This window comes from Rhipicephalus sanguineus, chromosome 1, assembly GCF_013339695.2.
Source record: "Rhipicephalus sanguineus isolate Rsan-2018 chromosome 1, BIME_Rsan_1.4, whole genome shotgun sequence".
Lineage (NCBI taxonomy): Eukaryota > Metazoa > Arthropoda > Arachnida > Ixodida > Ixodidae > Rhipicephalus > Rhipicephalus sanguineus.
In genome coordinates, this window is record NC_051176.1 from 153,622,923 (window position 1) to 153,634,386 (window position 11,464).

Sequence of the window (11,464 nt, forward strand, 5' to 3'; positions counted from 1 at the left end):
ATTTACTATAGGTCGGTTCAAAGAGCATAACATGTGATTTTAGGCCTTCTGTGTTTCCTTATTGCGCCTGTGAAGTATCTGTTTCCCCTTCAGTGTCTGTTGCTGACATTTTGTTTCTTTTTTGCTGCCCCATAAACCTTGACAGCTTCCCTAACGGAATCCATTTTTTTCCTTAGCTCCACCCAGTGTTTCTGCCACTGAAGCGAAAAGAAAGATGGACCGGCTGCGGGCAAAGCTCCGGAAGCTTCAACGACAGGCACAGAGGACCAGGAAGCGACTGCAACGACAACGCAGCATGCTGTCCACTGCTGATATAGTTGAGGCCATTCGCAAGCGAGTGTCTCCAGCTGTTAGCGCTCTTGTCGAAGCTCAGCTGAGAATGAGCAACCGTAGCCGTCACGGTCGCCGATGGTGCAGCCAGAACAAAGCCCTTGCTTTAGGTCTTTATTTTCATAGCCCAAAGGGCTACAAGTATTGCAGAAATGTCCTGAGGTTACCTTCAGTAAGATCGCTGCAGCTGTGGCTTCAACGTGTGCCATTAAGGGTAGGGTTCTACCCAGAAATCTTTGACCTAGTGAAAAGGCGAGCAGCTTCTTTCTCAAGACCTGAGCGAGCGTGCACCATCGTTTTCGATGAGATGCACATAAAGAAAGAGCTGTCATACAATCCTTCATGTGACCGATTTGAAGGGCTTGAAGAGTTCGGCAGTGGCGAGCAAGGCAAAAACTTGGCAAACAAGGCCCTTGTTTTCATGGCAAAAGGCATACAGACACCTTGGAAGCAGCCACTAGGTTACTTTTTTGCTAACAAAGGAACACCAGCGGGTGTGTTAAAGGACCTTCTTTTACGATGCTACACCTCCCTAGTGGATGCTGGTCTTGAGCCAGTGGCTGTTGTGTGTGATCAAGGCAGCCAGAATTTGTCAGTTTTTTATCAGCTTGTAACTGCCGAACAACCTTACATAGACATAAACGGAAAACGCCTTTTCTTTCTCTTTGATGTTCCGCACCTGCTAAAATGCCTAAGAAACATGTTGTTTAAGTACGACTTTAAAATAGGAGACCATGTTGTCAAGAGTTCATATATTAAATATGCCTATGAAGAAGACCGGCAACATCAGATTCGATCAATGCCCAGGTTAAGCAATAGACATTTCAATTTGACTTTTCTGTCCAAAATGTCTGTCAAATTAGCAGCACAGGTCTTTAGTAATCGTGTTGCTGCAGCAATGTACACTTTTGTTGTTTTCCAAAAACTTCCAGCTGCAGCTATTCACACTGCAAAATTTGTTGAAAGAATGGACCGCCTATTTGACAGCTTGAACAGTTCACAGAAATTTGGAAAAACTCCCTATGCTTCAGCAATGAAGGGCACGTCTGTCCACTTCGACTTCCTGGCAGAATGCATAGAGGTGTTCGAAAACATTGAAGTGCTTCAGTGCAGAAGGCAGCCATCTTGCATTCAGGGCTTTTGCTTGACTATGAGGTCTGTTATTATGCTCTACGAGTATTTAAAAGCTAATTATGGCTTTGACTACCTTCTCACACGTCACCTAAACCAAGATGCACTCGAGAACACTTTTGCAATAATAAGGTCAAAATCCGGTGCAAATGCGAACACAACGGCTCGCCAGTTTCAGGGGGCTTTCAGGCATCTCTTAGTTAGCAACCTATTTAAGTTGTCTGAAAAGTCAAATTGCGCTGAAGACATGGTATCTCTGCTTGCAACTCTTCCGACTGGTGTCAATTTTCCTTGTGGGCTTTCTAACGGAAGTGGCTTGCTTCTTGCCAACATGCCTGATGACCTATCCTTAGATTCTGCTTGTGGCCTCGAAGAGAACAACATGGTATTTTTTGCGGGCTGGCTGGCCAACAAATTTTTGCAAAGCCACAAATGTGCGGAAACCTCCCCGAAATGTAAATTAATAATAGAAAATGCACATTTTTCTGATGAAACGCAAGTACTCCTTTACTTAAGCGTAAAAGGCACTGGCGGCTCAGAGTCAGACTTTGGAAAACTTACAGTTCCATGTCCCTCTCTCACCCGCTTTGTTGAATCGTGTGAGGAAGTTTTCGAGTTGTCCATTGAAAACCTTGCTTCACAAGGAATACGGCAGGTCCTCTGTGATCTTTTTCATGAGAGAGTTCAGAAACTCCTTGCTGTGTGTGATGACAGTGTGTATGACGATTTGTTTTCCTTGTTTGCCAGAATAAGGTTACACTGGTATGCAAGGATGAAAAATAGTGTTTTTCTTGAGACAGCGGGAGTGCATAAGGCTAGACAGCAAGCCAAGAGGCTGAGCATGTGAATTTGTCTGTGTGCAGTGTGCTGCTCATGTCGTCATAGTACATCGAAAGTGAAAACATTGGCGAATATAATGATACCTAAGGCATGCCACATCTTGATACACTATTGATGTTGTGTGTGCAGCATGTTTGAAAAGTATGTAAAGTGGGGGTGTGCAAATAATCGAGTTTCGAATACGATTCGAATAATTCTTAATGAAATAATTCGGCTGGACCTACAAATAGCTAGTATTTGAAATTTCGAATAATTCGACTGGATGCATATCTAAAGTGCTACAAATGCTGACGGTGCAACTTGGTTAGAGTGGGGTGGCTAAAACTAAAGCTAACGTCGTTACTGAAAGCCTTCCAATAAAACTTAGTAGTGGTAGAAAAGTGAGCGCGTGTTCATTCTAAAGGAGATTATGTGATTTCAGCATGTCACAGCTCCAACAGAAAAGGTCAAAGAACAGTGTGAGAGACCGTCGAACTGCTAGCGTTAAAAAAACGTTATCGAGCTCAGGCCTTACAGTCAGGAGGTTCAAAAATACTTGACTGGGCTCCTGACCCCAAGAAAAGATGATCCTTTGAAATAGCGGAAAGTGCAAGGAGCTGCACTTTATCCAAATGTCGCCAAAATACTTCTCAAAATCGTCCCATCCGTGCTACTGGAACTCCTGATGAGTGCATGTTTTCAACTGCAGGAAACACCATACCATCACGGCAAGGGAGTTTGAAGCAATGTCATGTAGAACAGTTTGTGTTTTTGCACAACAGTTTGTAGTGTTTCGTTGGCAGTCACTCACCGCATTATGTGCTCGAGGACATGTGTGGATTGCATTTCTTTCTTCTTTCTCTCAATTTTCAACAAAATCCTTGGCATTTGACAGTTTTGGCCACTATTCGACGCTAATTTATTTCGAGATGAAACTTCTGTATTTGCACACCCTTAGGGTAAAGTGTTTCTTGCAGAACAAATTGGGAAGTATAAGGCTCTAGTGTGCTTTTGGTTCCAGTACGTTGTCATGTTGTCGACTTGCAAAGCGTGGGGTCTAAGCGGATAGATAGTTGCTTTTTCAGTATACTAAACATGAAAAGTGAATCCTTCGACATGCGATGTTCATGTGGAGTTATTGTGTTGTATGGTTCAGCTTCTGTAAGCTCAAACAAAATGCTACGGTACTGAAATTTCGCAGCTGTGCACTTACTTTTAGAGATGCAAGAAATATCAAAATGTATCACTAGACAGAAGTTAGAAGTGTAGGTTATATAGACTGAATGGTTATAGGCACACATGCAGGAGTGATGTGTTCCAAATCAATCTGTGAACTAACATTGTGAAATCTAGCTAAAAGACACTTTTGGCAGGCAGCTGGTTTATTAATCTGTCAAAGAACGTTACGTCTGAAGAGTGTTTTTGTGTTTGGGGAAATGTTTTAGTGCTTGGAACTGCAACTTTCCGGAATGCGTAGTGTGTTTATTGTATGGCTCCCTACGTCCCTACTGTACTGCATCAGATGATGTCTGCACAAAAAGAGGCTTTGAGACTTTTCCAAATACCCTCACATGGTGCTTGTCAAGTGTGTCAATATATGACTGCAAGGAACTTGGAATACACTGTGAGTTGAGGTATGAGCGCTTTAAGAAAACTGTTGTAAATGGGGTCCTTGTAAATTACTCTTTAAAACTGTAGTACGTATTATTCCTTTCAAGAGGACTAAATATATCAGTACGAGTGCTTGTGAAATGGAACAACACTTTTAGGGGATGATAAAGAAACCGCATCTTTAGGGGTGTTTGCGGCGTAGAGAATTACTCCAACTTTCGTGCTGGTATTTAATTCCGAGAGTGTGCTTTTCTATCAACTTAGCTAAGGTACCATCGCTTTAAATGCAACCATCTGTATAGTTTCAGCATGTGACTTGTTGTATTTGTATGACTGCATGAGTTGCTGTATTTTGTATAATTGTATAAATGCAAAACATGGCCTGCTTTCTTACACTTTCAATAACACCAACTTGCATGTTTTGTTTAATGGCGTGTACAAAGCACAAAGGGAAAGTTCAGTATTTAGGAGATATGGTAGTGGTCGGAGAACCAAAGAACATGAAATGAGCCCTTGTGAGCCCCAAGCCTTCGTTTTTGCTCGCGATGAAATGTGTGCGACATTGTGTTCATCAATTAGGAGTCTTCAGTTTGCCCTCCCTGCTTATATTGCTGAGAGATTTACCGAGCAAGGCATATTCCTTTGCTGTTCTGAGCAGAATGTGTAACCATGCCACCGATAGCAGTATAGGCATTCGAGTTCTTCCGATACGATTATAATGAGCCTATAATATGAAGGCAAGCCAAATGAAAGTAAGCCAACCCACCCTGCACAACAGTTGCCCAGCATGCACGTAGCATACAGGCATCTCTCATTTACAAAGTGACATGCAGGTGTGAAGGTAAACATTCTGTGCTGTCATACTCTGCGCTGAATATGCTTGCCAGACATGATAGACTCACACAAGGTTGAACAGCATGGTATCGTGAGGAAATGCCGCAAGTCTTGCCCAAAATGTAGTCATCGATGTATGGCTGCCATATACAGCGAAAATTGCATTTCACTGGCCACATTGTGAAGCATTGGAGTAAAGGGCTTCTCTCGATCTTCGGCATGTCGCAATCAAGAACAAACAGTGACAAAATGACGAATCGGGTCATCTTAGTCCATTACAATTCCCGTCCCCACGTCGCGGATGTGGTTACCACAAAACTGGCAATGTGCAAGTAGGACACACTGAAACATCCACCATACAGCCCAGAACTGTCGCGTTGCTGCTTCCCGATCTTCGAGCATTTCAGGGAAAAAAAACCAAGGGAACGAAAATTGTGTCTGACAATGACATGGCAGAATCAGTTATAGACATCTTCAAGCAGTTACTGATGCAGTTCCTTTTTAAAGGGTAATCTTCCTACTCCTTGGTCACTGGAACACCTGTCTAAATGCTCATGGAGGTCACCAAGATATTCAAAAATACCGCGTTTGTCATATATATGCACATAGCCTCACCTTTCCATGAAATTGTTTTCTATGAAATTGTTGCACCTAATTGTTAATAAAAGTTGTAGGTGAAAGGTGCCTGGTTGCTGTCAGTGTTGTAGGTTGTGAAAATAATTACAAGTGAACTTGTTATTTAGTTCATATTGTGTGCAAGGTTTGTGTGCACGTTGAATTGTTATGCTACTTCTGATTTCTGTGTTATATATTTTGGGGCAATATCCTGTTCAACTGCAATATTTCGCCAATAAAATACACCTTATTTATCAAATCTGTCTTTTTCGTCTTCCCGTTATCTTGCAGGCTTCCATTATGGAGCCGTCATAGTGATAAGAAAAAGAACGTGCAGCTATAAAAAAAAGTAAGAAGCGGCGCCCTGTCCAAAAATTTCATAATTTCGCGCCCATCGCGTTAAAATGTGACGTCATTTCCGCTTCCGGTTGTGACGTCATCTTTTTCTTTTTTTTTTAATTCTGTTTGTCCCCTCCTCACATAGATGGCGACTGTTGCAACAACTAGCCACCGGCTTGACACGTGGGCTTCTACGGAAGTTACGCTACCAGTTTACATATACCTTGCATTATCACTGGTGGCTGCGTTAGTTCGACAACAAACTGAGCTGTTGCAGTTGCACGCTCCAGCCTAACAGAAGATCCTAAAATAATCTGGAATGCTCCCAGACATTCTGGCACGGTTTGCGCAACGCAGTAACTACACGTGCAATTGGCCAATAACATAAAACATAGAAAGAAAGGTGCGCATGTGGCAGTATTTCAAGCCGGAGCTTCTAAAAAGTAGCAGGGGGAATACATACTTGAGCTCCCAAGCCCAAATATATTGAAAAAGTAAATAACACAATAACAAGTATGCAATATATATATGACCTTTATTTATCCAGCATTGGCACAGGTTCACATCATGCCCCACAACTTGATTTCGTGAGTCTGCTTGCAATAGAGTGCTCAAGTTCTATCGACATGTCTATGTGATACAGAGATTGTGCTTACGGCTGAGCAGTTGTTTAGTGTTCTGTGCGAACACCAACAAAGATGTACACTGCATGCCTAAAGCTCATTTTCTTAGAATTGTGCTTCTAGAATCTGTAAGCACTCGCCTTATATCTCTGTTTCTTTAGCATTCATCTATGCTGCATACTCAGCAGTCCGATTACTACTAGCGCCAAGAAATTCTAGCTGTAGAAACTGTGTAACTGAACTATATCGAGGAACAAAACGAGCCTGAAATATTTTCTTCCACCTATTACCTGAATACGTAATACCTATGGTATGGCTTCACGGCCAAGAATTTAGCCGAGAAATTCGTGCCTGCCCTGTAGACACAACGCGATATCTTTATTTGTAACGCATTCAGGTGACATCGCAGAGCGAGAAGGATGCAGAACTGTACGTATCCGCGATTGTTTACGTAAAATATTAATCAAAACTACATTGCTCTCACTGCGCCAACTATCTGTCGGCGTAGCGCACGTTTCGTTTCCGACTCCACACCATGCACTCAAAGATCAACACAACCTGGCAAGCGCCGCATAACTAACGGAAGGATAAGACCCTTGTCCTAAAGCTATGCTGTTAAAACTCGGACGCTGCTACACAACGAGAGCAACGTTCTTTCAGCGATCTCGGTGTTCAGTTATATGCAAATATTTGTCAGCTTTCAGACTGATTACACATGTACGGGTTGAAAGCTTTCGACGTGTATGAGTGACTTGTTTTGCTTGGACCTGACTGTATACATTGCTTGTACCAGCTTGGGCACTCACAATAAACGATGCAAACCTTACTTGATTGACGTTGTTTTTGCCAGTCGAGGCCACCTTGGTCACCTGGCGATATATATTACACACGCGAGCAGCGATTTAGCAACGACAAAGAACAAAATACCACAGGGAACAAAAAGCGCAGTAGCGCCGTAGCGCGACCAGGGCGAACCAACCGCAAAACGCGTTTTTCTAATGATGATGATAGTACTTGCAGCGCCATCTCGCCTCGCTCTATTGCAGTTCAGTACGCCGCCGCTACCCTTATTTCCGTACTACAGTCAAAGGTACAGTTTCCGTTCTCTAAAGTGGTAGATATTCTCTGGTGCTACGCACAGACGAATCATACGCACATTCCCGAACCCAGGCGCTAGCCGATACAGGCAATGCAAGCGCAGCAAGCGCGCGGGGGCAGAGTCAGTCAGTGAGGAGTTAGTCGGCGAAGAAGTTATGTCGTTCTAGTGATAGCATCGTTCGCTCGACCGCAGAAGACGTGTTGTTTGATGATCTAGTGCTGTGAGTTAAGTATCAAGAGATGACAGTGACAAGTTTTGAAGAAGGTCGCCGAGAAGACATGTGATGACCGACTGCGGAGGAGAACGAACGTCCGCGTGGAGTGAATCGTCATGCCGGTGAATATCAAAGGTGCGTCGCGCAGACCAGCGTAACAAGATCCAGCTATGAGGTGCAGCTCGTGGTGAACATCCGCTTTGTTTTGTTTACAAAGGTGACGTCTCAATCACTTCTTGTTTTTTTCTGAAGTCAACCATTGCTGCATTTCTGTTTCTGTAAATAATAAATATAGAACTTAGCTTGTAATAGCGCGGTACATGTACCGCACTAGTTCATGGATGTTCATCGATGACCAACTCGACCGAACTACAACACTTCTAAAATATAGAACGTTTGAGCGAAGTGCCCTGCACGGCGGTCGAACCGAACCAACGCATGCTCAGGCTGATAACGTTGGTCGTCTACCAGTGTCAAAATGATCGAGTGCATCCAGCGAGCACCGATATGGCAGAACGAAAGCATTCGAACAAGAAGCGACGTGTTAACCCGCACAATGACGAAGCGGCTCGTCTTTGCCAACGAACAGCGGCGATCCATTGCTTCCGTCGCTCTTGCTCAGGAGGCCTTGCGGTGAGTAAAACCGTGTTCCGGGCGCGTTTTTGTAGGTGTTTGAGCACTCCACTCCACAGCAATTGTTATTCGACATCCCTTGAAGTTTCGGCCACCACACATACGACGAACGTTGCTTATTTCACTACGGAAACGTGAACAACGCGGAAACACGTACAACGACGTAGGAAACCACGGCGGCCGTCTGCTTGCTTTCCCGAGAGCAATGATTGAGTTCGCCGCCTATGGCGCTTCCGTCGGCGCGCACTAGGCGTATACTGCGGCAAATCCGTCAGGCTGGCTCGGAACGTACTACCTCGGAGTGCCGTTCAGCTGATACGTCAGTTCTAGTTCATGCAGTTTTATGTAGCACGCACAAGATTTCGCAAAACATCGTTATGCACGGTAACGGAGCTGAAATATAACCTTTCACGCCGCAGCAAACAATTAGGTGGCGAGTATTAAGCACTTTCCATGGTTTGGGAAAGCATTTTAGTCTCGTATCCATTTCAGCGCAGCTCATGACTTCATCCGGTGAAAGCAGCACGGGTCGTACGTCCGCACTTCCTATCTGTTCCTATGCTAACAAACGGGTTGACCCTCCTCCTGGCGCCATCTTGAAAAGCACGGCGCGCCACCTATAGTTCGTGGGCATTGCGAATACGACGTGAGGCTCGCCAATGGATACTCTCAGTTTGAACAGCGCTCCTGTTGCAAAGGCGGCTGAAGCAGCGAAGGAAACTAGCGTGCTTCGAGTGTCGAGCTGTGACACTTGATAGTTCGCGCTCATCTTCTGTTCGTTTAGCGGTGTCCCTTGAGCTCTAGTGACTTTCGTACGCTCCGTAACATGAGCGCGGACATCACGGTGAAAGCGTGAGACATTCCTCTTCCCCTCACCACGAGAAAACCGCGCGAGCCGTCAGCGGAAGGGCAAGGTTCTCTCTGCGCAAATATAAGAAGAAGCGAGCGAGCACGCCGACGACTTTTAAAAGCGCCCGTCATTTTTCCAGTGACTCTACGCCCGTCGCTCTCCTAGCGCCATCTCGCTGGTGATGAAGAAACGCTTATTATCGCCTACCGTGTCCACGGTGTAAGAATATTCAGGTGTTGACACTGCGCGCGCCTAGGCGGCCAGAAAATGTTCGGTCGTCGGTCCGTTGAGCGGTGCGCCATGTAATGGCTTGAGGCGGAGATGCGCCCGCGAGTAGCCGAATCACGGTTATGCTGCGTCATCGCCGCCGCGCTCGCCGTGCCCTCTCCTGTTGCTCTCTCGATTTCGCCCCTCGACGCCGCTTGGCGGATGCACATTATCCAGCAAAATGGCACAGAAAAATGCACGTTATCAGCAGCATGCGCGTTGCTATGGAGACGACTGCCCCGCTTTTCGTAGCGCCCTCCAAGACGGCGCCGATGAAACTGCAGGTCATCTGATAAGAACCCGAACATTATCTGGACGCGCGTGGATTGCAGTTTCCCATGCGTTGGGGGAAGAGTGTCATCACCTGAGTATATTCTTACACCGTGGCTGTGTCTGAGTCCGTCCAGCGGGAAAGGGTGTGTATATAACGCTCACCGTTAGCTACGTGGAGGATCTGCGTTTCGTGGCGTAGTGGATAGCGCCACTCGCTGCGGAGCAAGCGGTCCCTGGTTCGATTCCGCGCTTCGAAAGCATTTTTCTCAATTATTCTCTTTGGGGCTTATATATATATATATATATATATATATATACATATACCTATACATATACGGTGCATGACGACGGCGACGGCAAAATCCAGCCGAGACTGTCCATATAATTGCTATCGCAATAAAAAGTGTAAGCCCCGCGCAAGAAAACGCAGCGCGCCGGCCCTTCACTTGTGCAATCGCGCTAGTTGCTTCCCGTTCGAACCGTAAGCACTATTTCTCGGCAAATGTAGATACTACGCATATTAGGAGTCAAAGGTTCGTCGTTGCTACCTGAAGCATTACGTTTGGCTGAGCAGTGATGTAAGAATCCCTGGCGAAATTTACCAGGACGTTCAAGTTTCCGACATAAAACCAGCGACACAAACGTGTGTCTGTTAGAGGAAGTTAACTATCTAAAACATCCGAGATACCTTGACACCAAAAAAAAAAAAAAAAATGAGTGAGCAGCATTGGATGGAGCATTCTCTGGGAGGAGGTAATTTTTTTCGTAAGCTGTAACCGACCGTTATAGCATGAGCATATTTCTGTCCAATAAAATTTCGGAAATCATCCAGGAAACATCCATTTATTTAATCTAAAGCCATAAATACGATATTAGGAATTACGCAGGAAATTTAAACCCGTCAGCATTCTACAGAGTCCTTATGCGCCCCTAGTGTTTCCTCGTGTGTTTAACGCTGCGTGTAATTTAGTCGGGCGCGAGTACAAGCGAATCCAGACAGCATAATGATATTTCCTTAGTTTAAGAAACTGATAATGCGCGAACAAAACAAAGTTCTGCTTATCACGAAAGTTCATTGTAATTAAAGACATTTTGTTTTTAGTTACGCGCATTTGCCTAGCACGCCGCCATAGCGGCGCTACGAACGGCGCTCGGGTGTCATGAGCAAGGGGATACGGGTTTTGTCGTCTGCAATACGCTTCCTCCAGAATAGAAGCAAACATTTTATTGATTTGCTCACGCTCTCTCTGTCGGCCTGTTCGCGTGGCATGGTGGTATTCAATTAGTGTCTGTATTTTCACAGCGGAGCTGTTATACTCTAGCTTCCAGCAAATCACTGCGTGGCAAAAAAAAAAAGGGGGAAAAAACGGTGATTGCCGTCTAGCCACTGGCCGCTACGGCGGCGCACCTCTCGCAGCGTACTGCCTGTTTGCCTGTTTGGTGCTGGTGTTGAAATAAAAGCTCTCTGCAGGACAACGTGTAAAAGCCACATCAAGGATTGCACACATCTGAGAAATTCTGGCTTTGCAAACATTCATGCCAAAGATGCGTTTCGCCCTGCACTCTTTAGGCGGGCTGCTCAAGGTGCTGGCGAAGTCCGGAGAGGCCCGGCCACATGGCCGAAGCGCGGCAGCCGGTCGCCTCCGCGACTGTAGAAATCGTTCCGCTCATGCACTCAGCTATGTTCTCTGAAAGCGGGCTCACTGCCAGTCCGGCTCATGAAGTCAGTCCCGAGTGCGCGCCCATTGGTGCAGGATTGTGTGCATCCGCCTTTGAGGAAGAAATGCCGCGGACTTCTAAAGTTGTATCCGACTATAAAAAGAAGA

At 45.4% G+C, this 11,464-nt stretch overlaps 1 protein-coding gene across 1 annotated transcript; it reads left to right on the top strand.

The window, feature by feature from the left end:
* The first annotated feature begins 940 nt into the window (after positions 1–940).
* LOC119379781 (uncharacterized) lies at positions 941–2,894 on the top strand. Its single transcript, XM_037648955.2, has one exon. The coding sequence runs from the start codon at positions 1,031–1,033 to the stop codon at positions 2,306–2,308; it is 1,278 nt and encodes a 425-aa protein (XP_037504883.1). The 5' UTR covers positions 941–1,030; the 3' UTR covers positions 2,309–2,894.
* The last annotated feature ends 8,570 nt before the right edge of the window (positions 2,895–11,464 follow it).

What these genes read in the sequence shown, in the direction of transcription:
- LOC119379781 (XM_037648955.2), top strand. Translation starts at nt 1,031, where the DNA reads ATGTTGTTTAAGTACGACTTTAAAATAGGAGACCATGTTGTCAAGAGT.